Genomic DNA, 26,335 nt, shown 5'->3' on the forward strand with positions numbered 1-26,335 from the left:
AAACACACCCATGTTCACCATGTAGGGCAGCAATGCCTGAACACTTGGAAAATACGTAAAGCAAACCTCATTTTTTAAAACGGACTTGGGAAACTCTGAAGAGGAAGCTTGCACACATGTAGCGCTCGCTGCAGCCTGCATAACAGGCAGGAAGAAGGAAGATGACTATTTTTAACAAGGAGGACATTAATCTCATGGGGATGTTATTAATATCTCCCGCTTTTTTTTTTTTGCTGGGGGCGGGGGGCTGCTCCATGCAGCTTGTGGAATCTTAAGGCTTGAGCCCCGGCCCTCAGCAGTGAAAACATGGACTCCTAACCACTGGACTGGATTCCCTGGTAAGTCACCTGTTCAAAAGCAGGGAGAACATGTAATTCCTAATGTTTTAAAACAGCTGTTGGAAAACAGAGCCCCTCATAATTAAGATATTTTAGGGGCTGCAAAGGCAAGGTAGCATCACCTAATTTTTGGACAAGCACCTGTGCCTTTCTGGAAAAATAGGTGAACATTTAGAGAATTTAGAGTTATAATGGCCATCGTGAGGAAACATTGCTTTAGATACACTCACCTAAAGGGAACTCCTTATGTGCCAGTCGAGTGGCTCAGCTGGTAAAGAATCTGCCTGCAATGCAGGAGACCTAGGTTCAATCCTTGGGTTTCGAAGATTCCCGGGAGAAGGGAATGGTCAACCCACTCCTCTGTCTTGCCTGGAAAATGCTATGGACAGAGGATCCTGGTGGGCTACAGTCCATGAGGTCACAAATACACTTACATTTTTCAAAGGGGTACCCATCAAAGAGAGAATTCCAAACCTTTCAGAGACAACTAAATTCATTTTTCAATTGGTCTGCAGAAGTTTCTAAAAGATAAAAAAATTGAAAAAAAAAAACCCACAGCTTTAAAAGGATTTTTACTACAGGTGACTAAAAAAATCTTCAATGAAAAACTGACCATCTGATCAGGTAAGGTTAATTTATTCCATCTGCCAGGAAAAATAATTTGGATTTGAATTTTACACCTGGGACATGGCTAAAATTTTAAAAAACGAAAGCTCTAAGGTCTTCATGTCTGCCTGCATATTATGTATGTCTATGTGTGCATGTTACAGGCATGTGATATTTCTCTACCTTCAGATGGTGTTGCCAAAATTAATTTGTAAGGAGCGCTATTTAGTTGGCTGAAAATAAAATTAAGCATGTATAAATTAAGTATACTCTCAGAAATATAGAAACTAACTCACATGTTTTTCCACCTCATGTGATCTAGAATAATGGTTGATAAGTAAAAGCTAGTTTAAGTTTGCTGGTGTAAATAAGAACAGGCATATTTTCAGAACTGTCAGTATTGGAAGTAAATATGCAACTTTCTTAGCCTGGGTTTGCTAATCAATAGGCTCAGGCTGTCTTCAGTGTTTATCTATTTGTCTCACAGTACCAGGTCTCGGTTGTGGGATTTTTGATCTTTGTTGCAACATTCAGGATCTTTAGTTGTTGCATGTGGGAATCTAGTTCCCTGACCAGGAATCGAACCTGCGCCCCCCGGCATTGGGAGTGTGGAGTCTCAGCCACTGAACTACAAGGGAAGTCCCTAAGATGAGTTTTAACATCAAAAATACACTGGTACAAAATTAGAATTTGGTTTTTCCTCTCTATTAAGAAGGCAGAGTTTCTTTGCCTTAAATGTACTCTGCCTAAGAAACATTAAGACTCTGTCTTTATGAGATCTTGCTCAGAAAAGCTGAGTCTTCTTTTTTAAATTCTATTTATTTTTGACTGTACCGCATCTTCCTTGTTGCTGGGCGGGCTTCCTCCAGCTGGCTGAGCGCGGGGAGGGCTGGGGTGGGGGCGCTACTCTTCATTGCGGTGTGCTGGCTTCTCTTGCAGAGCAAAGACTTTAGACCACACAGGCTTCAGTAGTGGCGCAAGAGCTTCGTTGCCTCAAGGCTTGTGGAACCTTTCCAGACCAGGGACTGAACCTGTGTCCCCTGCATTGCAGGGCTGTTTCTTAACCACTGGACCACCATGGACATTCTTCTTATTTTTCATTTAAAAAAATTTAAAAATTAAAATATAGTTGATGTATAATGTAAGGTACAGGTGACAGTGTAGTGATTCATAATCACAGGGGCCAAGAACCAAGAAACAGGGAAGAGGTCTTTGCTCCGTGTTCACCTCTCACAAAGACTCCCAGAGCGATTTCCTAAGGGACACCCGCTTGCATTCCCCCTGGTTGTGAAAAGCTTGAGCACCCAGAATGTGGGTAGGACAGTTAATGAATGGGAATCACAACGATGAGGCAAGGATGGAGAGGCTGGCAGTCAGATGGGAAGAAAGAAGAAGGCTGAGACCGAGGCCAAGCTGACAGAAGGAGCGAGACTAGGGGAAGAGAACAGCTGATGGAGGCGGCCAGACTTAACAGCTGTCCCCAGAGTCCCACGCTGATTCCCAGACACATCCCCCCCGAGTTCACGGATGTGCAGAATAGTCCATTATTTTCACAGAGCTCCCAGGAAGAGAGGGAAGGGTGACCCTATCATCCCCATATTACAGTTGTGACCGGCAGCCAACAATGATTGAATTCCAGCTATTTGCCAGGCATTGTGCTACAAACGTTACATCCATCATCTTGTTTCATCCTTATAACAATTTTGCAAGGTACATGTGCCCCATCGTTTTATTTTTTAAAATTTAATTTTGGATCTGAAAGGACCTTTGGGCTTAGTTGCTCCGTGGCACGTGGGATCTTTAGTTCTCCGACCAGGGAGAACCCCCTGCATTGGAAGGTGAAGTCTTAGCCACAGGACCACCAGGGCAATCCTGATGCGCCCCATCTTACAGAAAGGCTTGGAAGGTGCCCAGGGTCACATGGAGAGCAACTTGAGAGGAGTCACGAGATCTCAGTCCCCTGCCTTGAAACCACTGTGTTCCAAGAAGTTGGAGGACTTACTGAAAGACCCTTACTGATGGGCTCTGCTATAAGCAAAGCCCGATTCTATCGGCACCTCCAGGCCTCACTGCCTTTGTGCAGGGATGCCCTGCTACCCACCTTCCCCTGCACAGAATCCGAAGGCTGGAGAGGTGCCTGGTTAGAGCACGGGGTAACAAGGCCAGTGCTGCAGGCCAAGGTGGCAGGCGCCAGGTGGCCTCTTGTCATGGACCTGAGTCTTTCTTTCCACTGTCCCACACTGAAGACCCCTTCCTGTGTTAGAGGTATCCTCCAGCTTTAAGACAGAGCCTGCCTGCTGTGAAATAGGCTGAAAAGGCTCCTTTCTGCCTCCCTTTCCTAGCCTTGCAGCAAGGGCCTGGACACATGACCTGGGCCCCTCCGATCAGACCCACCCGCCCAACGTTAAGTTAAAGCTGCCAGTGGGAGAAGCCCGTCTCAGCAAGTGATGGCAGCAGCGACCTCCAGCTTTCAAAGGAGGAGGCATGTCCAACCCGGCTGACGGTGCCTGTTGTGGCATCTGTGCCCGGCAGAGGCAGGGCGTTTCTTCCAGATCTGACCCTCCAACCTTCCAGAACTCCTGGGAACTAACCAATATCTTGGACAAATTCCATTTCTGCTTAGAGTCACCAGACTCAGTTTTTCTTACTTAAAGGTAAGAATCTTGGTTGATAACAAAAATAGGACCAGAAGTGGATGGAACCAGAAGCCCTGTGGGAAATGGGGTGATGTAAGGCTGGCAAGCGGGCAGAGGCCAGTGACAATCCAGCCAGCATTAGGGGACAGGACAGTAGCCGCCTGCGGCATGCCATGGTGAGACAGCTAATCTTGCGGTGCCCAGAACAAGGCACCCAGCTAGGACCGGCTTTCGGGGCCTGGTTGCTCCTGCCATAGAAACATATAAAGGTTACTCTGCAATCAGAGGCTGTGGGGCAGGGCGCTGTGCTAGCAGCACCAGCAGCTTAGAGGAAAGACCCGGCTCTAGAGGCTCAAGGCTTCTGGGCTCAAGACATGGTTCGAAAATCAGGGAAGTTTTACACCTTTGGTGGCAAGGTTCAGAGAGTTACAACCCGAACTTAAGGCCAACCCAAATCAATGGTTATGACATGACACCGGGCTTCCCTTGCGGTTCAATGGTAAAGGATCTGCCTGCCAACGCAGGAGCCTGGGGTTCAATCCCTGGGTCGGGAAGATCCCCTGGAGAAGGAAATGGCAACCCACTCCAGTATTTTTGTCTGGAAGTTCCAATGGACAGAGGAGCCTGGCAGGCTACGGTCCAGGGAGTTGCAAGAGTTGGACACGACTTAGCGACTAAACGACAGCATAAAATGACGGCCTCAGGGGGCTTCACACCCTCTCTGTGCCTCTAACTAGGGAAGACTGTAGAGCGAAGAGCTGAAGCAATTAGAATCAGCCCAGCAGGAAGGTGTGGGGGACTCACGACCCCACCCGCGCAGAGGCTCCCCTGCTGGCCAAAAGGACTCTTCTTGGTCATTCTGAAGGTCCAGGAAGCAGAAATTCACTAGCTCTTTGCCAAACCCGGGTCCCTTTCCTCCTGGGCACACGTCTAGGTGGACGTGCCCACCCTCCCTTGCGCTTAGTGTGCTGTGCGGCTGAGGTGTGGCCTGTGGCAACGGAAGGCAGGGGGGGCACTGCTTCCTGCACTGACCCGCGGCATCCTCCAAGTGACCACTCACCCTCCTGCTTCCCGAGCAGACCCCCTGGATGCCAGCGCCCTGGGTGAGTGGGGAGCTATGTGCAACAGGTAGCAGGGGCCCTGCACAGCCTGGGTTCCCTCCCCCTTTGCACACGTGCAACCAGGTCAGCAGCTAGCATTGCCTTAAATAATACACTCTGGAATGCCCCTGCCCTGAAGGAGACCCCTGTGTGTCCTGCCCCATTACCCGTCATGTTCTCCAGACTTGAATAACAAGGCAGATCTTGGCAGGCCCCCAGGGACCAATGACATCAAATCTGGGAGAAGGATATTGAAACACCAAAAGAACCATGAGATTTTGCTAATTTGTTTTGGCAAAACCTGCAAAATGATCTGGGAATGGATTCTGAGGGTGCAGAGTGGGGAAGGAGAAAAATAATGTTAGATGAGGTGGAGCGTACTGATACTTAGCGTTCTGTGGCAAAAAGCAAAGAAGAACTAAAGAGCCTCTTGATGAAAGTGAAAGAGGACAGTGAAAAATTTGGCCTAAAACTCAACAGTCAAAAAACAAAGATCATGGCATCCGGTCCCATCACTTCATGGCAAATAGATGGGGAAACAATGGAAACGTGAGAGATTTTATTTTGGGGGGCTCCAAAATTACTGCAGATGGTGACTGCAGCCATGAAATTAAAAGACGCTTGCTCCATGGAAGGAAAGCTATGACCAACCTAGACAGCATATTAAAAAGCAGAGACATTACTTTACCAACAAAGGTATGCCTAGTCAAAGCTATGGTTTTTCCAGTGGTCATGTATGGATGTGAGAGTTGAACCAAAAGAAAGCTGAGTGCTGAAGAATTGATGCTTTTTGAACTGTGGTGTTGGAGAAGACTCTTGAGAGTCCCTTGGACTGCAAGGAGATCAAACCAGTCACTCCTAAAGGAAATCAGTCCTGAATATTCATTGGAAGGACTGATACTGAAGTTGAAACTCCAATCCTTTGGCCATCTGATGCGAAGAACTGACTCCTTGGAAAAGACCCTGATGCTGGGAAAGATTGAAGGCAGGAGAAGGGGATGACAGAGGATGAGATAGTTGGATGGCCTCACCAGCTCAATGGACATGAGTTTGAATAAGCTCTGGGAATTGGTGATGGACAGGGAAGCCTGGTGTGCTGCATGCAGTCCATGGGGTTGCAAAGAGTCAGACATTACTGACCAACTGAACTGAACTGAACTGGGGCTACCATGAGTGTCTGGGATGGTTCTAATTGTCTGCTCTGATGGTCACTTAAATCCTGCTCTTGGGACTTCCCTGCTAGTCCAGTGGTTAAGACTCCATGCTGCCCATGCAGGGGGCCTGGGTTCAATCCCTGGTCAGGAGACTAGATCCCACATGCTGCAACTAAGACCCGGCGCAGCCAAATAAACCATATGTATATATATAAAACCAAAACCCGTGGGCTTGATTGTGGCCCAATAATACTAGCTAATAGATAATAAGAATACAAATAAGAATAGATGAAACTTACTGAGCGTTTACTATTCTGTAAGGGACAGTTTTAAGCACTTTGTTTACTTAACAATTTTATTAGGTTAACAAATGAAGTTTAGATGGTCTAACGTTGAGAAGTGAGGGTATCGGCTCAGCCCAGCTGACATTCATCAGCGTTTACTCTCACCAGGCTGTTTCAAACACTTTGATGTATTAACTCGCTTTATTTTCTTCATTTTATGGCAAGAATCGTGAGGCAGAGAGATGTTTTAGGGTGACCAACTGTCCTGTTTGTCTGGGACAGAGAGGCTTCCCAGGTTTCTGGGACTGTGAGTGCTGAAACCAGGGCAGTTCCAGGAAGACTGGGATAGTGGGGCCCCTACTGTTAATAAGTTGCCCAAAGTCACACAGTTCGCAAGTGTCAGAGCCTGTCCTCCAATTCAGGGGACTTTAGACCCAGACACTGCCTCCATCAGGCTGTCGCACCTGAGCCTGCATCTGAAGTGGCTGGAGGTCTGGTCAGAACTCAGATTAGCTTCGGGGCAGCTGAAAATCTGCTTTTCTAACAAGATCCCAGGTGATGCTGATGCCGCTGGTCCGTGACCCGACACGGAGGCCCGCCGCAGTCAGCTGCCTCCCCTCCAGTGCGGCCTTTGTCATGTTGTTGAGAATACACGTTGCTGGGGAAGTGCCGCAGCGTCACGCCAGCTGGCGGGAGAGGCTGCAGCTGAATGGGGCGTCAGAGGCTCATCAGGACGCTGGATTGCCGGCCTCAGTCGCCACAAAGGTGGCTCCCATATCGCTGCTGTGGGGTAAGCTCTACACTTCCTATGTCTGGATGGGAGTCTACCCAGACGGGCTTTGCAGCAGAGCTTGGAGCACTGTTACTGGCTAGACAGGCCCCCAGCGCGACTCTCACTCTACCAGGGGTCCTGTGACCAACCACTGTCTTTAAAAAAAAAAAAGAAATAAAGGGAAATTTGCATAACGTAAAATTAACCAAGTCAGTGGCACTGAATACATCTACAATGTTCTGCAGCCACTAACTCTAAATTCCAAAACATTTTTATCATTTCAAAATAAAACCCACACCCTCATTTTCCCGTTTCTCTTGGCATCTGCCAGTCTGCATCTTTGGATTTATCCTCTTCTGACTAGTTCAGATAAGTGGAGTCATGCAATATGTGATCTTTCGTGACCAGCTTCTTTCACTTAAAATAGTGTGTTCAAGGTTTATCCACCTGGTAGCCTGTATTAGTAGTACTTCATTCCTTTTTCTAAAAAATATTTGTTTGGCTGCACCGGGCCTTAGCTGTGGCACACAGGATTTTTAGTGGCAGCGGGTGGGATCTAGTTCCCTGATTAGGGGTCAAACCTGCGATCCCCGCATCGGGAGAACAGAGTCTTAGCCACTAGACCACCCCTAGTGGGAAGTCCCCTTCATTCCTTCTAATGGTTGAATAATGCTCCATTGCATGTATACACTGCTATGTTTAGCTATTTAAACATTGGTGGACTTTTGGGTTGTTTCTACCTTTTGTCTAGTGAATAATGCTGCTGTGAATTTTGTGTTTAAGAATTTGCTTGAGAACTTGTTTTCATGTCTCTTCAGTGATTCCTAGGAGTTAGGTTGCTGGGTCATGTGGTAGTGGTGCTTAACTTTGCAGGGAATCGTCACACGGTCTTCCACGGTGACTGCACCACTCTACTTTCCCACCAGCAATGTACGAGGGCCCCAACGAGTCCCTGCCCTCATCTGTCAGTAATGCCTAACGCGGCTCCTGGCATTAGGCATTACTGACACTCATCAACGCTCGCTACTGTCCGTTTTGTTGCTAACAGCCTCCCTAATGGATGTGAAGTGGTGTTTCATTCTGGTTTCTATTTGGATTGCCTAATGGCTAGTGGTGGTGAAGATCTTAACACGTGATTGTTGGCCATTTGTACATCTTCTTTGGAGAACTGTCTATTCAAATCCCTTGCCCGTTTAAAAAAATCATTGCCTTTTTGATAAGCTCCTTTTCTGTCATGACTCGCCAGAGCACTTTCTGTGTTTCTCTTGGTTGCCACCAAGAACTCCAACTGATCTGCTTCTCCCAGCTCCACAAGCCAAGGCCATACTTGTCCTTCTGACCAGCACGGTGACTCGACATTTGTACAAGCAGCCATCTGGCATTCTGGACACAGATGGTGGTACCTGCTGGGCATTCTGGACACAGATGGTGGAACCTGCTGGGACTCACCCTCTCACCACCCTAGGAACAGGGAGGCCATGGGGCCGTAACGACCCAAGTTCAGGTAATCACAAAGAAAGGAGAGCCCTGGAGAAGCAGTCGTAAGAATAAAGAGGGAGGTGCGAATAGAAACCCAAAGCCCACAGAGGCAGAGGTGAGAGGGGCTAGAAGTCAGGGGTGCAAATGAGGCTCCTGAGTCTGCACCTTATTCAGGACCGAGGGTCTGAAAACCTCCGGAGCAGGGCCTGGGTCCTGTGGGTGAGCAGGGAGCAGGGTGGGTGGGAGGAGGCCAGTCTGCCAGAACCATTCTGGGTTGTCTAAATCCCCCACTCACAATGAGCATGTGCAAGTCTGGCTCATCCATAACTTAGTTTAATCCTTTGTAGGGTGCCCCGTGGGTGGGGAGGAGCCTCCATCTGCCCCAGAGGGTCCAGCTTGGGTGGACTGGAGCAGGCGCTTCTCCCTGCTGGTCTGGACTCCTGTTTCAGGGCCTGATTAAGCCCCATCTTCCGGATCAAAAGCAGGCTGGGGGAGTGGGGGCACCCAGGCTCCCCTTCTCCTCCACCAGCCTCTGTCGACCTCACTTGTACCCCGCCCGACGTCCTGCAAGGTCTGAGACCTCTTTGGTTGTTGGCTGCAGTCCCAGCCAGGCCCTGGTTCTACACGGGAGGGCAGGAGGGCCAGCGGGGCTGTGCACCCAGGCGCTGGCTGGGGAGGGGCATGGCTGAACCTCAGGGCCCTGGGTCCCAGCGGGAGATGTGCTCGCGAGCTGGAAAGGAAGAGGAAGAACAAGGGCCGGTGACTGTCCTGGGATGCGGCCCTGCCGCACCAGGTCCAGAAATGGCCTCTAAGGGACCCCCAGGGAGCTCCAGATCCCCCGGCAGGGGCTGCGGGACCGGGTGAGGTTTCACCTCTGCCCTCACAGTTCAGGCGCTTGAGGGAATCAGGGCACACCCAGCAGGGCCCAGTGTGATGGCGTTAGTGGCCAGAGACAAGGGACCTCGAGAAATCCCCGGCCGGGTGCAGTTCGGGTCTGTGTGGACTGGGGCCATCTCCTGCTCCGGGCTCCAGGGGCCTGCAGGCCCAGGATGGCCAGGATAGCCTCGGGCCCAGCGTGCAGAACCTGCAGGTCTGTCACCCGGACACCCCGGGGACAGGGGAGCCTCAGGCCCGGTGTGCAGAACCTGCAGGTCTGTCACCCGGACACCCCGGGGACAGGGGAGCCTCAGGCCCGGTGTGCAGAACCTGCAGGTCTGTCACCCGGACACCCCGGGGACAGGGGAGCCTCAGGCCCGGTGTGCAGAACCTGCAGGTCTGTCACCCGGACACCCCGGGGACAGGGGAGCCTCAGGCCCGGTGTGCAGAACCTGCAGGTCTGTCACCCGGACACCCCGGGGACAGGGGAGCCTCAGGCCCGGTGTGCAGAACCTGCAGGTCTGTCACCCAGACACCCCCGGGGACAGGGGAGCCTCAGGCCCGGTGTGCAGAACCTGCAGGTCTGTCACCCGGACACCCCGGGGACAGGGGAGCCTCAGGCCCGGTGTGCAGAACCTGCAGGTCTGTCACCCGGACACCCCGGGGACAGGGGAGCCTCAGGCCCGGTGTGCAGAACCTGCAGGTCTGTCACCCGGACACCCCGGGGACAGGGGAGCCTCAGGCCCGGTGTGCAGAACCTGCAGGTCTGTCACCCGGACACCCCGGGGACAGGGGAGCCTCAGGCCCGGTGTGCAGAACCTGCAGGTCTGTCACCCGGACACCCCGGGGACAAGGGAGCCTCGGGCCCAGTGTGCAGACACGGCAGGGCCGTCACCCAGACACCCCCAGGGACAAGGGAGCCTCGGGCCCGGTGTGCAGAACCTGCAGGTCTGTCACCCGGACACCCCGGGGACAGGGGAGCCTCGGGCCCAGTGTGCAGAACCTGCAGGTCTGTCACCCAGACACCCCCGGGGACAAGGGAGCCTCAGGCCCGGTGTGCAGAACCTGCAGGTCTGTCACCCGGACACCCCGGGGACAGGGGAGCCTCGGGCCCGGTGTGCAGAACCTGCAGGTCTGTCACCCGGACACCCCGGGGACAGGGGAGCCTCGGGCCCGGTGTGCAGAACCTGCAGGTCTGTCACCCGGACACCCCGGGGACAGGGGAGCCTCGGGCCCGGTGTGCAGAACCTGCAGGTCTGTCACCCGGACACCCCGGGGACAGGGGAGCCTCAGGCCCGGTGTGCAGAACCTGCAGGTCTGTCACCCGGACACCCCCGGGGACAGGGGAGCCTCGGGCCCGGTGTGCAGAACCTGCAGGTCTGTCACCCAGACACCCCCGGGGACAGGGGAGCCTCAGGCCCAGTGTGCAGAACCTGCAGGTCTGTCACCCGGACACCCCGGGGACAGGGGAGCCTCGGGCCCGGTGTGCAGAACCTGCAGGTCTGTCACCCAGACACCCCCGGGGACAGGGGAGCCTCAGGCCCGGTGTGCAGAACCTGCAGGTCTGTCACCCGGACACCCCGGGGACAGGGGAGCCTCAGGCCCGGTGTGCAGACCCTGCAGGTCTGTCACCCGGACACCCCGGGGACAGGGGAGCCTCAGGCCCGGTGTGCAGAACCTGCAGGTCTGTCACCCGGACACCCCGGGGACAGGGGAGCCTCAGGCCCGGTGTGCAGAACCTGCAGGTCTGTCACCCGGACACCCCGGGGACAGGGGAGCCTCGGGCCCGGTGTGCAGAACCTGCAGGTCTGTCACCCGGACACCCCGGGGACAGGGGAGCCTCGGGCCCGGTGTGCAGAACCTGCAGGTCTGTCACCCGGACACCCCGGGGACAGGGGAGCCTCGGGCCCGGTGTGCAGAACCTGCAGGTCTGTCACCCGGACACCCCGGGGACAGGGGAGCCTCAGGCCCGGTGTGCAGAACCTGCAGGTCTGTCACCCGGACACCCCGGGGACAGGGGAGCCTCAGGCCCGGTGTGCAGAACCTGCAGGTCTGTCACCCGGACACCCCGGGGACAGGGGAGCCTCAGGCCCGGTGTGCAGAACCTGCAGGTCTGTCACCCGGACACCCCGGGGACAGGGGAGCCTCGGGCCCGGTGTGCAGAACCTGCAGGTCTGTCACCCGGACACCCCGGGGACAGGGGAGCCTCAGGCCCGGTGTGCAGAACCTGCAGGTCTGTCACCCGGACACCCCGGGGACAGGGGAGCCTCAGGCCCGGTGTGCAGAACCTGCAGGTCTGTCACCCGGACACCCCGGGGACAGGGGAGCCTCAGGCCCGGTGTGCAGAACCTGCAGGTCTGTCACCCGGACACCCCGGGGACAGGGGAGCCTCGGGCCCGGTGTGCAGAACCTGCAGGTCTGTCACCCGGACACCCCGGGGACAGGGGAGCCTCGGGCCCGGTGTGCAGAACCTGCAGGTCTGTCACCCAGACACCCCCGGGGACAGGGGAGCCTCAGGCCCGGTGTGCAGAACCTGCAGGTCTGTCACCCGGACACCCCGGGGACAGGGGAGCCTCAGGCCCGGTGTGCAGAACCTGCAGGTCTGTCACCCGGACACCCCGGGGACAGGGGAGCCTCGGGCCCGGTGTGCGGACACTGCAGGTCTGTCACCCGGACACCCCGGGGACAGGGGAGCCTCAGGCCCGGTGTGCAGAACCTGCAGGTCTGTCACCCGGACACCCCGGGGACAGGGGAGCCTCGGGCCCGGTGTGCAGAACCTGCAGGTCTGTCACCCGGACACCCCGGGGACAGGGGAGCCTCGGGCCCGGTGTGCGGACACTGCAGGTCTGTCACCCGGACACCCCGGGGACAGGGGAGCCTCAGGCCCGGTGTGCAGAACCTGCAGGTCTGTCACCCGGACACCCCGGGGACAGGGGAGCCTCGGGCCCGGTGTGCAGAACCTGCAGGTCTGTCACCCGGACACCCCGGGGACAGGGGAGCCTCAGGCCCGGTGTGCAGACACGGCAGGGCCGTCACCCGGACACCCCCAGGGACAAGGGAGCCTCGGGCCCGGTGTGCAGAACCTGCAGGTCTGTCACCCGGACACCCCGGGGACAGGGGAGCCTCAGGCCCGGTGTGCAGAACCTGCAGGTCTGTCACCCGGACACCCCGGGGACAGGGGAGCCTCAGGCCCGGTGTGCAGACACGGCAGGGCCGTCACCCGGACACCCCCAGGGACAAGGGAGCCTCGGGCCCGGTGTGCAGAACCTGCAGGTCTGTCACCCGGACACCCCGGGGACAGGGGAGCCTCAGGCCCGGTGTGCAGACACGGCAGGGCCGTCACCCGGACACCCCCAGGGACAAGGGAGCCTCGGGCCCGGTGTGCAGAACCTGCAGGTCTGTCACCCGGACACCCCGGGGACAGGGGAGCCTCAGGCCCGGTGTGCAGACACGGCAGGGCCGTCACCCAGACACCCCCAGGGACAAGGGAGCCTCGGGCCCGGTGTGCGGACACTGCAGGTCTGTCACCCAGACACCCCGGGGACAGGGGAGCCTCGGGCCCGGTGTGCGGACACTGCAGGTCTGTCACCCGGACACCCCCGGGGACAGGGGAGCCTCGGGCCCGGTGTGCGGACACTGCAGGTCTGTCACCCAGACACCCCCGGGGACAGGGGAGCCTCAGGCCCGGTGTGCAGACACGGCAGGGCCGTCACCCAGACACCCCCAGGGACAAGGGAGCCTCGGGCCCGGTGTGCGGACACTGCAGGGCCGTCACCCGGACACCCCGGGGACAGGGGAGCCTCAGGCCCGGTGTGCAGAACCTGCAGGTCTGTCACCCGGACACCCCGGGGACAGGGGAGCCTCAGGCCCGGTGTGCAGAACCTGCAGGTCTGTCACCCGGACACCCCGGGGACAGGGGAGCCTCAGGCCCGGTGTGCAGACACTGCAGGGCCGTCACCCAGATACCCCCGGGGCCCGGCCCAGGCAGGGAGCCACAGGAAGGCCCTCACCAAACTGGCAGATGTAGCGGTTGCGGGTTTTGCAGCGCTGGTCGTTCCAGTTGAAGGCGGCAGACGCCTGCAGCTCCACGCAGTTGCCAAACCTGCGGGCCGAGGCGGCGAGTGCTCAGGCGGAGGAGGGAGGTGGGAGGCCGGGAGAGGCTCCAAGACCTCTCCCGGGGGCCACCTGTGCCCAGCCAGGGCCTCCCGGTGCCCCACCCCACACTCACAGGGGCCTCTGGGAGTCGGAGCCCCCCGCCCCCCGGTCTCCACACCTGCTCCTCCAGCTGCTCCAGCTCCTCCTTTCTCAGGGGGCGCCTCGCCTGCTGCCCCTGTCCGCCCCCAGGCCCCCAGGCCCCCAGGCCCCCAGGCCCCCAGACCCCCAGGACAGGCTGCGTCCTTCCTCCCACCAGGCCGAGGCTGTCTAGGGGTGGACCCAGGCCTGGCATGGCTGCCCTCAGGGAGGTCAAGGAGGGGTAGGGGCGCTTGTGAGTCTCGGTGGGCACACAGCCTGACCACCTCCACCCCCGCCCGGGCCCCTGGGCCCCAGGGAGGCCCAGGCCCTCAGGGCGCTCGGGCAGGAGGCAGGCGGGTGGGGTCTGGTCGTGTCTGAGGGTTCAGCACGCAGGCCCCGGTGGGAAGGCGGGCAGCGGAGGCTCACCCCTGGTTGTCCGGCTGCCCGAAGGCGAAGCTGGTGAAGGACTGGTGCTCCCCCGTGGTCCAGCGGAAGGAGTCCCTGGCGCTCTTGTAGGTGAGCCCTGGGCCACAGCAGCCAAGGTTGGCCCCGCACCCAAGGTCCCGGATCCCGCCCGCTCCCTGGGCTGAGGCCTGCCCAGAGCCTGCTGCCTGATGCCCGGTAGGCCCCCGGCCCTGAGACCCCGTTCCCAGCTCTTCCGGCTCCTCTCCGTCCTCTCTCTCCCTGGGGAGGGGACGCATCAGCCTGACTTGGGGCTCCATTCTGGGCTCCTAGCCCTCACCCACGCCCTGACTGCTGGCAGGGCTCCGGGTTACCACGGCCCAGATCCCTGGAGGGGCGTGGGTGTCCCAGCCCCACGAGCACTGCACGCGGGTGGACACACACGCCCCCCTCCCCCACATCACCCAGGCACTCACCGATCCAGAAGTTCCTGGTCTCAAAGTCACTGTCGGTCACCTCGTTGGTGGTCTCCAGGCGGCCCAGGTAGAAGGCCAGGATGTCCTGTACTTTCTGGCTCTCAATCTGGGCGAGCACCCCACCCTTGCCCTGTAACCCACACTCTGGGTCACACTGGCCCCAGAGTGCAGGCCAGCCCCTCCTGTCCCTCCCGCCGCCCACCGTGGCCACGGACATCAAACCTATGTGCCGGCCAGGCTGTCCCCAGCCAGCCATCCCCACCAAAGCCTCCGCCTTCCTCTCCCCTGCCCACCTCTCCTCTGGCAGGGTCCCAGCCTAGGAAGGGTTTGTTTCACCTGCTCAGTGTCCTAAATACATCGGGATTGCTTGCCAGCATTAGTAAGTTGAGAGGTCGAAGGAATGCATCTCTTAATCCAGGGTCCCTCTGTTAAGACCCCTGCTTGGGCCCAGGGGGCAGCTGTCGGGAAGGTGGAGTGAGCTGTTACCTGGCATTTCATCTTGGCGCCGTAGTAGGTGTCCGCCTCCGAGGACACCATGAAGCAGTCTCCGTCGATCCTCAGATCACAGGTGTGGAAGGGAAAGTGCACCTTAGCTGGCGGGAGGGGAGCCTGACTTTGTGCGGGACCTCAGAGCGGTCACGCTTCCTGTCCTGCAGGCTGTTACGCTCAGGGTGCCCCTTCCCCAGCCACCTGCTCCAAGCTGGTAAATATGTAACAACCAGCTCTCTCTCTCAAAAAAGACAATTGCAGCAGCTCTGTTTCTGGGGTGTAAAGACTCCCCGCCATGGCCAAGTTCACTCAGGGAGTGGGCGAGAGTGCACACCATGGCCGTCTGTGGGCTGGTCCGGGCGGGACCCAGCCCTCACCGAGGGGTCCAGGCGGGCCTAGCCAGTCGGGGGCTGTGTGGCGGGACTCACTGGCGCACTGGGCTCCCCCGAAGCCGACGTCACAGACGCAGGAACACTCCTCTTCCCGGAACCGGCCGTGCACGCACGGCACGCTGCACCGCACTGCCAGGATGGGGGCGGAGGATGTGCACGGATGCCAGCCCCAGCAAGAACACCCACCTGGGACTCCTCTGTGCTCTGTGGCATCTTTGGTTTGATCTTGTCAAGAGAAGCGAATCAGAGCTGGGGGAGGAGCTGCTCATGGTCACAGAGCTGGGGGATGGGCGGGAAAGGACTCCAGCCAGGATCCTTAGCTGCCCTCTCTGCACCCTCCCAGAGCCTACGGGCCAGATCTGGTTTCATTTGCAACCTCCTGCACGGTGCAGGGTCTGGCGGACAGTCGACAGTCGGTGCTCAGTGGATGCCTACTGGACGAGGATATGCTGTGCGCGCTTCACTCACCCGGGTGCCCTGACCCAGCTCCAGGTGCCCCTCACCTTGACAGTATCTGCCTGTGTATCCGGGGGGGCACAGGCAGTGGCAGGTGCTAACGTTGAGAAGGCCGTGGTTCCGGCAGCTCATGCGACACGGGTTCCTGGGGACCTCTGGTCAGACAGAAAGGAAACGCTGAGCGGGCCTCCTCTGGGCAGGCCAGGCCGGTGCCTCCCTGGGTGCTGGGCCAGGGCTTCCGGGACAGCCTGTCACCCTCCTCTGCATCACCAGATCAGACCGGCTGGTGAGGGCACTTACCACAGAGCCCCCCTGCGTGATCCCAGGCTTTAAAGCAGCCGGAGACGCTGGCCGTGCAGAGCGAACACCAGGCGCCCTTCTTGTAGGGGACGATGGTCTTCCCATTGACCTCCCAGTTCCCTCTGCAAAAGCAAGCAGCAGAGGGCTACAAGGACCTGGCCTTGGCTGTGGCAGGGACAGGCCCTGCTGCCTGCCCCCCAGCCCCTGTCAGTTCCTTCCTGCCCTGCCAGGGAGTCAGGGAGCTGGGTGAGACAGGGAGATTTCCCAGGAGAGAAAAGATGATCTCCAAAGGAATACTGGACAGATTTCCTGAATGCAGGGTGGTGCTTCCAGGAACGGGCAACTGAGCAGAAGTCACGCTCTGCATGGCCAGGATCCTGGGTGCTGCTCTCTCCCACCAGGGGTGCAGACCCAGGGGTAAAGGCCTATGGGTGGGTGTGTGGGTGTCTCACCCTGGCTGAGAGCACCCCTGCCCTGCAGCCCAGCAGGAGACAGCAGGGCTCTGCTATGCAGGGGGCTTACCCGGGAGAGTAGGCGCAGACAAAGGCTTCCAGCTCGCCCTGGGCCCCAGAGCAGAGGTGCCGCCCACAGCCCAGCTGGCTCGAGGTGGCCCACACGAGCTGCAGGAGACACGGAGGCTCAGACACCCCATCGCATGCCCCCTCCACTCCCAGTCTGGGGACCTGCAGCCTGCAGGATGCTCCCCTGGGGAGGACAGGCATTTTTGCCCCAAACCAGGCAGATAAACAGTTTTGTCACCTCCCTGGGAACCCCAGGAGCAGAGCAGCTGTGCTGGGCAGGGCTGTAAGGATGGGTGAGAATAGTCTAGAAAGGCCTCCTGGGTGGGGAGGTGAGGGTCTGCAGATACCTGAAGGGTGGGGAGACTGGACGGCTGGAGAAGAGTGGCAGCGGGAAGACCTAGACATCAAAGGCCTTGCGATGGTTGCAAAAATGGCCCCAACGCTTCACATGTCCCCACAGCCCATTCTTTACAAAATGTGGTTTTGCCTCAAGAGGAGTCTCCCGTGCCTCGAAAATGGCTGGCCCCGTGGCTTGTGTTGCTCAACACTGGAGAAATGATAGTCCAGCCGTTTCAAACCTAGGTCTCAGGAGACCCCGCAGTTTCCACTCATGCTCTCTCATGCTCAGCCACCATGTGAACAAGCCTGCTGGAGGCTGAAAACCCTTAGAGGGCAGAGATGATCTACTGAGGCCACTGCGGACAGCCAGCTCCTAGCCCACCCAGCAGCTGGTTGCGGTTGCAGGAGTGAGCGCTGCCAAGACCAGAGGAAACTCCCAACCGAGCCCAACCCAGACTGCCAACCTGCAAGATCACAGGATGCTGAATTCTGGGATAGCGTGTCAGGCATCAGTAGCTACCTGACACAGGCTTTTAATAGTGTCCAAAACTTAGGTTCAAAGTATTAGAATCAGCGACCGCTCGGAAATAACACAAATGGGCAATGCCCAAGAACAGCCCAGCAAATGCCAGTAGCTACTAAAAATGACCAGCATGAGGCCGGGAGATATGCCCGGGGAATCATATATATATATACGTATCTCCAACAAGTAGAATGTGCATTCTTTTTCGGAGTGCATGGAATTTTGCAGACATTGATCCCTCACTAAACAGCAAAGTGAAAGTGAAAGGTGCTCAGTCCTGTCTGACTCTTTGTGACCCCATGGACTGTATAGTCCATAGAATTCTCCAGGCCAGAATACTGGAGTGGATAGCCTTTCCCTTCTCCAGGGGATCTTCCCAACCCAGGAACTGAACCTAGATCTCCCACATTGCAGGCGGATTCTTTAGCAGCTAAGCCACGAGGGAAGCCCAAGAATACTGGAGTGGGCAGCCTATCCCTTCTCCAGCAGATCTCCCCAACCCAGGAATCAAACCGGGGTCTTCTGCATTGCAGGCAGATTCTTTACCAGCTGAGCTCTCAGGGAAGCCTACTAGCTGCAAAGCAAGATTCAGTAACTACCAGATAACCAATGTCTTAGAGATCACATTCTATGAATTCAACGTAATAAAATCTAAAGGAAGTAATTTAGAAGTAAGTAAAGGAGAAAACCTGGCTTCCCTGAGAGCTCAGCGGTAAAGAATCTTCCTGCCAATGCAGGAGACACGGGTTTGATCCCTGGGTCAGGACAATCCCCTGGAGAAGGAACTTGGCAGCCCACTCCAGTATTCTTGCCTTGGAAATCCCACGGGCAGAGGAGCCTGGCGGGCCTCAGTCCACGGGGTCGCAAAAGAGTCAGATATGACTTAGCGACTAAACAACAAAGGAGAAAACCTAGTTAGGAAATTTAAGTATACACTTCAAAATCACAGACAACATTATAATGGAGGGACTTCCCTACTGGTCCAGTGGCTTGTCAATCAGAATAGATGCTGGGCTGGAGCAGGATCCTAGAGACCCACTACTGTGACAAATACACCTGTTCTGATTCTAGATGCATGAGAGATCCTCGGTGTTCCAGGGAAGAGGCTAGGGCAGGTACCTTCTGGGAACGTGGGATAACAACTGTTTACTAATACGTAAGTATTTTAGTGTTTGATTAACTCTTATAACAGATGGTACATAGATGAATCACAGTCCTGCAAGTAGGAAGGCAGGGAAGCGTTAATGTTTAAAGATATATATTAATGTTGGTATTGCGATTATTTTTTAGAAAGCTGTTTTTAGTTGTGGCATGTGGGATCTAGTTCCCTGACCGGGGATTGAACCTGGGCCCTCTACACTGGTAGAGTGTGGAATGAAAAAGTTATCTTTTAGACATACATGCTTATTTATGGATAAAATTACAAATCTAAAATTTGCTTAAAAATAATATGGGAGGAAAGGGAAATAGGTGAGGCTATAGATGAAACAAAATGAGTCATGACAAGAATATACAATGGAGAAAAGACAACCTATTCAATAAGTGGTGCTGGGAAACTGGGCAACATATGTGAAAAAATAATATTAGAACATGACTTTAAAAATCTTAACAAACTTAGATTGGAAATAAATGCCTGTAAAGGCTACTTATTAAGTTCATATGAAAAAATTAGTAGAAAGAATCAAGAATAGCCAGAAAACTTTTGAACAATAATATGGGGGATTTTCCTGTCAAAAAACTTTTTATGAAGTCATAATAATTAATGCACATATGTACAGAGTAATTAAAAAAACAAGCAACAAGAAGAGAGAACTCAGCAGATATAGGAGCTTGGTATATGACTGAGGTGGCATTAGAGTCCATGGGGGAAAGAGTCAATACTTAATACAGAAGTAAAAAAAAAAAAGATAAAATGAAATTCTACATCACCTGGTGGCTTAATGACTTCAATATGAAAAAAGGAAAATTTTAAACTTTGGAAGAAAAGAAAGACTATCTTCCTGATGCCAGAGCTGAATAGGATTTCTTAAACATAATACAACAAATGGATGAACCATAATGAAAAACATGAGAAGTTTGATTACGTTAATATTAAAATTCTCTGAAGATTTCTTATAAAAGTCACATAAACAAAGAGAAAATACAAGCCATATGTTAGAAAAAAGTATCTGCAACATGACCAACAAAAGTACAAAGACAATAGAAAAGATGCTCATAAATTATTAAGGGAAAGATGAAATTAACCAGCACTGAAGCAGAACAGAAAAGAGGCTCAGTCTCACAGGTAATCAGAGAAATGGAAATTAAAAACAGAATGAGGTAGTGTTCCACAGCACCAAGTTGGCAAAAATTAAGGAGCTGACAGTACTGGGAAGTGAGAACTGGTTTGCGGACAGGATGGAGTAGGGGACACACTTTGACAACAGGTAGCAAGGTTGTAAGTGCATGCTCCCTCTGACCCAGCCGCTCCCCTTCTAAGTGGATCCCTAGGGCGGGAGTCCCCAGTCTCCAGGATCTAGTACCTGATGATCTGAGGTGAAGCTGACATAATAATAGACATAAAGTGCACTATAAATGTAACGCACTTGAATCGTCTGGAAGCCATCTCCCTCGATTCCAGTCTGTGGAAAAACCGTCTTTTACGAAACCTGTCTTCGATGCCAAAAAGGTTGGGGACTGCTATCTTAGAGGAATTCTGGACCCGTGTGTGCAAGAGGGCCTGAGCCGGGATTTATGTGTTGTGGTGTGACTTGGAATAGTTAAAAAAAAAAAAAAAAGTAACCCCAGATGCCCCAAAATCGTAGTTTATTCAGAGTGAATCTCCCATGCTTGCTCAAATCAATGGAAGTAAATCTTACAAATGTGATCTGAAGATCTGAAGTGATGGCAAAAGGAAGTGTACATTTAGGTATGTTTAGAGAGCACTTAGGATTTAACAACACACAGCTCACTTGCATAAGGAGAAAAGGCATCAAAACCCTTCCACGTGTAGCAAAGGTATTCCAACATGCTTGAGGGAATTCCCTGTAGTCCAGCAGTTAGGACTGGGTGCTTTCAGTGTGGGGGACAGGGTTCGATCCCTGGTCAGGGAATTGCTTGAGATTTTGCCTGTGTTTTTCAGGGCTGAACCTTGGCACCTAAATGACACCAGTCATAGTGAAGATACAAACAATTTTGTGGAGGGGAGAGAAAAAGGAAACACGCTTGGGGAAGGGGGGGATCCACCTGGACTCCTGGAGAGCAGGAAATTTACCTCTGGGGAGGGACAGAGGTGAGTGGAAGGGGAGGGCTTTGGCTTAGCTTTATTTTTTTTTTAAGAAATTATTTAAAAAAACAAATATAGTTAACATTGTCTAAATCTAGGCAGTGGGTAAGAAACTGGGAGCCGCTCAGTTGTGTCCAACTCTTGGCGACCCCATCCACTCCAGTATTCTGGCCTGGAGAATTCCGTGAAGTGTCGAATGGGTAAGAGGGAGTCCGTTATTTGATTTAGTTTTGAAACATTTCACGTTTAAAGCTGAAAAAAGGACAACTATCGGGAGGAAAAGCGACCGCCAGTTTTAGGACAAACTGTAGACCCTCCGAGCGATGGCAACCCACTCCAGTGTTCTTGCCTGGAGAATCCCAGGGACGGAGGAGCCTGCTGGGTGCCGTCTCTGGGGTCGCACAGAGTCGGACACGACTGACGCGACTTAGCAGCAGCAGCAGCGGCGGCAGCAGCAGACCCTCCGAGCAGGGGCCCCGGGCGGGAAGGCCGGCCTCACCTGAGTGTAGCGGGCGCAGCTGGCGTTGGGGGCGCACTCGGCCGCCGCGTGGCTGTACTGCCGCCCCTCGGAGAACCACAGGCCCACTACGTGCACGAAGGTCGCGGAGCCCGCGGGCAGCAGCTGCGCGTTCCAGCCCACGTGCCGGGCGGCCCGCGGGACGGAGGCCGGGCTTGGGGCGGGGGCACCGCAGAGGGCCGCCCGGGCCTGGGCTTGCCGGGCCAGGCTGTCGCTCCAATCCTGGGGGGGCGGGGGGCACACACAGCAGCATCAGTCGGGGCCCCGGGCCAGGCTCGACTGACTCACCCCCGCTCCGCACCGCAGCACGACCAGAGGCCGTGCGCCTACAAGGAGAGCCCTCGAGCAGGGATCGCGGTTGGCGGCTTGAGCGCTCTGAGCTGGTTTCGCCCACTTCCTCGGGGCCAGGGAAAGGCAGGCAGGACCTGCAGGGGGCGCTCCAGGCTGTGGGAAAGCCACCTGCCCATCTGGCCCCGAACCCCAGAGCCCGGCTCGCCCAGCAGAGAGCCTCCGGTGATGGCACCCTCAGGCCATGCCCAGGACTCCACCCCACTAAGGGGCCGGGTGTTCCTGGGGGCGAGTGCCAGCCCAGGAGATGGGGTGGGCCTCTGCTGTAATCTTTCCCGTCCCTAATGTGAGCTCTGCCGCGCCCAGGGCTTCCGAACTGGTTCTGTGCTAGGTGAACCTGGCCCTGTTACTGTCAGAAAGGCTCCGTCTTGGCGACCCTTCTGCGATGTAAAAAGTTGCAACAGCCGCGCTGCTGTGTCTTATTCCCTAATTCTGGAGTGTGTAGGGGCTCTAGCTGGGAAACCGGACCCGAGAAGGTGTAAGAGGTCTCCAGGGCCTCTGCTTTGGTTTCAGCAGGCAGAGCTCTCTGGAGTGGACCCTATCCACTCTCCCCAACCAGGCGTCCCTGCCCCCATCCACCAGTCCCCTCCTCTGAAACAGGGACCTCAGCAACTAAGATGACATGTGGCCTGGTCCAGCCCTGCCACCTCATTCCAGTTGTATGACCTCCAGCCATCTCCTGATCTCCATGAGACTCAACATACTCTTCTGTAAAATGGGATAGTAAGGTGGGAGCTCCCTGGTTGCCTAGTGGTTAGGGTTCTGGGTTTTTCAGGGCCCTGGTTCAGTCCCTGGTCGGAGAACTGAGATCCCACAAGCCATGCGGCATGGCCAAGAAAAAAGAGGAGGTAATAAGGTAACCACAAGATAAGATGGTGTGAGGACTACATGGCTGCAGGGAGCAAAGTGCTGCACTTAGGCCCTGACCCCAGCAGACGGTGGTTGTGATTTCACCGCTGATGGGGGCTGCACGGGGCCCTTCAGGGCCTCAGCCTCCCTTGGGTGCCCAGGGGCAGAGCTGTGCGTGTGACAGAGGCTGAGCGGTGGGGCTCCACTTGCGTTTTTAATGAGGTGCTCTTTTCTTAGCCTCAGGCACAAGGGCCGTGGGAAGTGCAGGGCCTGACCAGAAGCACCCTCATCCCAGGCACTAGGGCTGCGCGTGTGGGAGTCGGAGCCAGGACCTGGGCCCCTGGGAGGGGCTGAGCACATGCAGAGGCGGGAAAGGGGAGAGGCGACCCCCGCCCCCGCCCGCCCCGCCCCCACCTCCTGGGAAACTGACCCCCAGTGCTCAAGGTCGCCGCAGCCGCGCCGCCTCTGAGGAGTTTGTGGGAAGCAGCCATGGGGAACCTGGCCGGTCCCACGCTGGTCCCCCCTCGCTCCCTGGACCGTTACGTGGGCGGGGGCAGCCGCGGGCCGTACTGGGGGGCCCCAAGGTGACACCTGCGACCCCGCAGCCCCGAGGGAGTGCTGGGAAACCCTGCACCCCCTCCCTGGCCCGGGTGAAGGGGCCACTCCTGGTCGCCTGGATAAACTGCTGGAGAAGTCGCACACAAGCCCCCCCGCCCCCGCCCAGCGGGCTGCCTTTCCCGCCCCAACGAGCCTCCCGTCCCGCTGGGACGCCTTTGTGACCTCCGCTTTCCCGGAGGAGGGGACCCCACTCCATCCCTGTCTTCTGGTCTCCGGGGCAACGGGAAGGGATGCAAGCAAAGCCCGAGGGCTGTCTTTCCGGGAGGAGGGAGCCGAGGCTCTCCCGGTGAGCAGGCACGGCCGGGCCGCCGTGGGCCAGGGGCGGCCGCCCCTCCCGCCTTTCTTGTGCAACGGCGCCTGGCCGCAGCACGGCCTCCCAGCCGGTCAGGGTCGCCCCTCCGCCCCGTGAACCGGGCCAGTACGGGTACTCACCATTCTCTGCATGTTGGCCGCAGGCGGGTGGACCCGGCTTCGCAAGCGGTTGTGCAGGGAGACGAGGAGGAAGCTCTCCTTCTTGCTCAGGACTGGGGTGGGAGACAAGGTCAGGCCACCTGGGCATCGGCCCCTGGGGCCACCGCAGCGCAATGAGGTGCAGCCCTGCACTTACGGTGCAAAATCCGAGACGGGGCAGATGCTGGTGGGCACATGCAGGGATGGGAGCAGAGGGTGGGGAGAAGGAGAGAGGCAGAGAAAGGAGGGGGACTGAGACAGACAGGTGTGGGTGTAAAGGAGGCTGAGAGCTGGGGTTGGGTGACCGAGGGGATGCACCCCGGGCGGCTGGGCATGAGGAGGGGCCGTAGCCCCTCTGCCTGGGGATCCTCTCAGCCAGTCTCCCCCACGGCTCGCAGGGCACCTCCTTGTTCTTCCTCCCCCCCCCCTTTATTCTCCTGCCCCAGCTCCATCCTCCTGCACCCCTCTCAGGCCTCTGGAATGTTCCAGGGTGGCTCTTTCAACTGCACCAGCCTGCCCTGGGCTCAGGCCTGGGAACTGGCTCCTGGAAGCCCCCGGGACCCTCAGAGCATCTCCAAGTTTCCCTCACCCCGTGGCCCCCTTACCTTCAGCCATTGGAACCCGCTGCTCCTGCAGCTGGAGTGGCTGCACCCCTGCCCAGGTTGTGCCAAGGAGAGCTAGGAGCAAGGGCAGGAGGCCTGGCCGGTGGCCTCCAGGCCTGGGCGAGGGCTCCAGCCTCAGCATGGGCCTGGTGGTGGCTCTGGGCTCTGCCAGGCTCAGCAATCCAGCTTGCTTCCCAGACTGGACGGAGCTATTCACGATCTCAAGGAGTAGCACGGGGCTGGCAGACAAAGGGGAGGCTGCTGAGTAATCGGTGTCCGGACAGCCCCCGTTGTCAGTGCTGGCATGGAAGGAGGCAGACAGCTCCCATCCCGGGGCGCCCTCCCTCCCCTGGCCGTGGGCCTGCCCGCCTGCCCGCCCGCCAACAGCCAGTCGACCAACCTACTGAGTGGTTCGTAGTGACCCCGTGGCCCCTGCTAATCATTGCAGGATTATTGGAGCCCTCGGGGAGCCCTCGGAGACACTGCTGATTGGCCCGCAGACATTCCAGGGCTGCAGATTAACGAATAATAGCAATGCCCAGGCTGGAATGGTATCCTCCAGGCTCATCAGCAGCTTCTCTTCCCAGCCCCTGGCCCAGGGAGGCTGGGGCCTCGTGCCCTATGGGCGGGCAGGAACTGGGCAAGACCCCAGGGGAGTTCTTTCCTTTCTTGGGAAGCTTGTCCCAACCCCCAGCCATGAATTAAACATAAGCAGGTGGTAACCGCACACCAGTCAGGTGCCACCGGTGGGTGGGGGCACCAGGGCGGTGGGTTTGTAGGGGAGTGGGCGGGGGCTGCTCCATGGGTGCCTTAGGACGGTCTTTCTGAGCGATGTCGGGGGCTGGGCCCCAGCCCTGGTGCCCCCACCCACGTGACTGCTGGCCTGGAACAGGGAAAGCGGGGAACACGTGATGCTCCTGGCTGGCTGCAGTCCTCGGGGAACAAGTCAGCCTCCGGGCCCACAGGCAGGAGGGCCACTGGCTGCCCTGGTGCTCTGGGGCCCGACTACACCAGCCTGGCACGGTCCCCACAGAATCAGCTGGAAGGTGCCCGCAGCTCCTAGAAAATATAAGTGCGTCCCCCTCGGGCAGATCGAAGGTTATTCAGCCATTCGCAGGGGACAGGCCAGCGAGCCAGGTGCTTCCTCCTCCTGGAGTTTGTGTGACCCCTGAACCCTGGGCCAGGCCAGGTGTCAATTCCTCAGAAGCTTTCCTGAGATGCCAGTGGGCCTGGCTTTTGCGGCTGGGGCTGGGGGAGGGGAACACGATGGAATGTGGTTACCTTTGGGGGCGTGGAGAGAGGGTCAGGCACAAGGCCCCCAAAGCCAGCCTGGGGTTGGGTGTCCCCATAGATGTCTCAGGGCCTGGGGCGTTTCTTCTCTCTCAGACAGATGACCGGACAAACTCAAGGTCACCTTGTCTGGATCCCAGCAATGCTTAATAAAATAGGGATCTTTTTCTATAGAGTCTACGAAGCAGCTTCAAATATGTGAGTTCACTTGGGCAGGGAGGACGAGGTGCTCAGTCTGTGGTTGGGGAAGCTGGGGTCAGTGTGTCTCAGGCCTGGCCCCAGTTCACCCAGCAAGCACAGGGTACCCACGGCTGATCGAGAGGCCCCGTCTTTGCACTCCCGGACCGTGGTGCCGACCTGCTTTAGTTCCCATCTTGGCCCTGTGAATTCAGTTCCCACAGCCCTGCTCTGCTCCAGGTAACAAAAGACCCAATTCCTGCTCCTGGGCTTTGAAGATAAACGTGGCTGGTTTTCCTGGAATACCACGCAGGGCAGCAGCGCAGGTGGGAGGAAACTATACCTTGGGACCTGGAGTGGAGCGACTTTTGAGCAGCCCTGGCTCACTGTGAGAGGAGGCCAGGGTGAGCCCCGTGTGCAGGAGCCAGAAGCAAAGAAGCAGAGCAGAGTAAAGGCCAGACCGGACATCAGAACCAGGTTCCGACCAAGGAGCCCTGTGCGACCCTGGGATCGTCACTGCCACCCTGGGTCTCAGGGCAGTGGTGTGAGGCAGGGTGACAGCCTGCCTGGGGCATCGCACCTTGGTGTACGTAGTATTTCCTCCTGGGTCCAGACCTTTTCCAGGAGCCTGCTGAGTGGCTGGGATGGGTTTTGAGAATGGGCATGCATTCCCCTTCTTGTAAAAAGTGTTTCCCAATAAGCAACTTCTCTTTTAGCAACTTAATCATTTACATATTGACGTTTTTATCTCGGCTGCTCTGGGTCTGCTGGTGTGTGCAGGCTTTAGTCGCGTGAGCAGCGGCCTCTCTCTAGCTGCCGTGCAAGGGCCTTCTTTGCGGGGCC

The 26,335-nt window shown here is 56.6% G+C and overlaps 1 protein-coding gene across 10 annotated transcripts; it reads right to left on the bottom strand.

The window, feature by feature from the left end:
* Positions 1-8,686: 8,686 nt before the first annotated feature.
* On the bottom strand, positions 8,687-24,683 carry LOC138419469 (C-type lectin domain family 18 member A). 10 transcript variants are annotated; one of them, XM_069552360.1, is made up of 13 exons: positions 24,426-24,683; positions 24,029-24,264; positions 23,406-23,497; positions 21,141-21,380; positions 16,516-16,613; positions 15,994-16,115; positions 15,741-15,848; positions 15,274-15,366; positions 14,843-14,949; positions 14,357-14,486; positions 13,905-14,001; positions 13,256-13,347; positions 8,687-9,099 (listed from the first exon to the last, which is right to left on the bottom strand). In XM_069552360.1, exons 2-13 carry the CDS (start codon positions 24,165-24,167, stop codon positions 9,062-9,064), a joined length of 1,356 nt encoding a protein of 451 aa, XP_069408461.1. In that variant the 5' UTR covers positions 24,168-24,264; positions 24,426-24,683; the 3' UTR covers positions 8,687-9,061. The 10 variants fall into 10 exon arrangements, with proteins under 10 accessions (XP_069408461.1, XP_069408458.1, XP_069408462.1 ...); XM_069552357.1 differs by having other exon boundaries at positions 15,274-15,462; positions 24,426-24,667; XM_069552361.1 differs by having other exon boundaries at positions 14,357-14,462; positions 24,426-24,662.
* Positions 24,684-26,335: the final 1,652 nt, after the last annotated feature.

Source organism: Ovis canadensis, chromosome 14 (genome assembly GCF_042477335.2).
Source record: "Ovis canadensis isolate MfBH-ARS-UI-01 breed Bighorn chromosome 14, ARS-UI_OviCan_v2, whole genome shotgun sequence".
Taxonomy (NCBI): domain Eukaryota; kingdom Metazoa; phylum Chordata; class Mammalia; order Artiodactyla; family Bovidae; genus Ovis; species Ovis canadensis.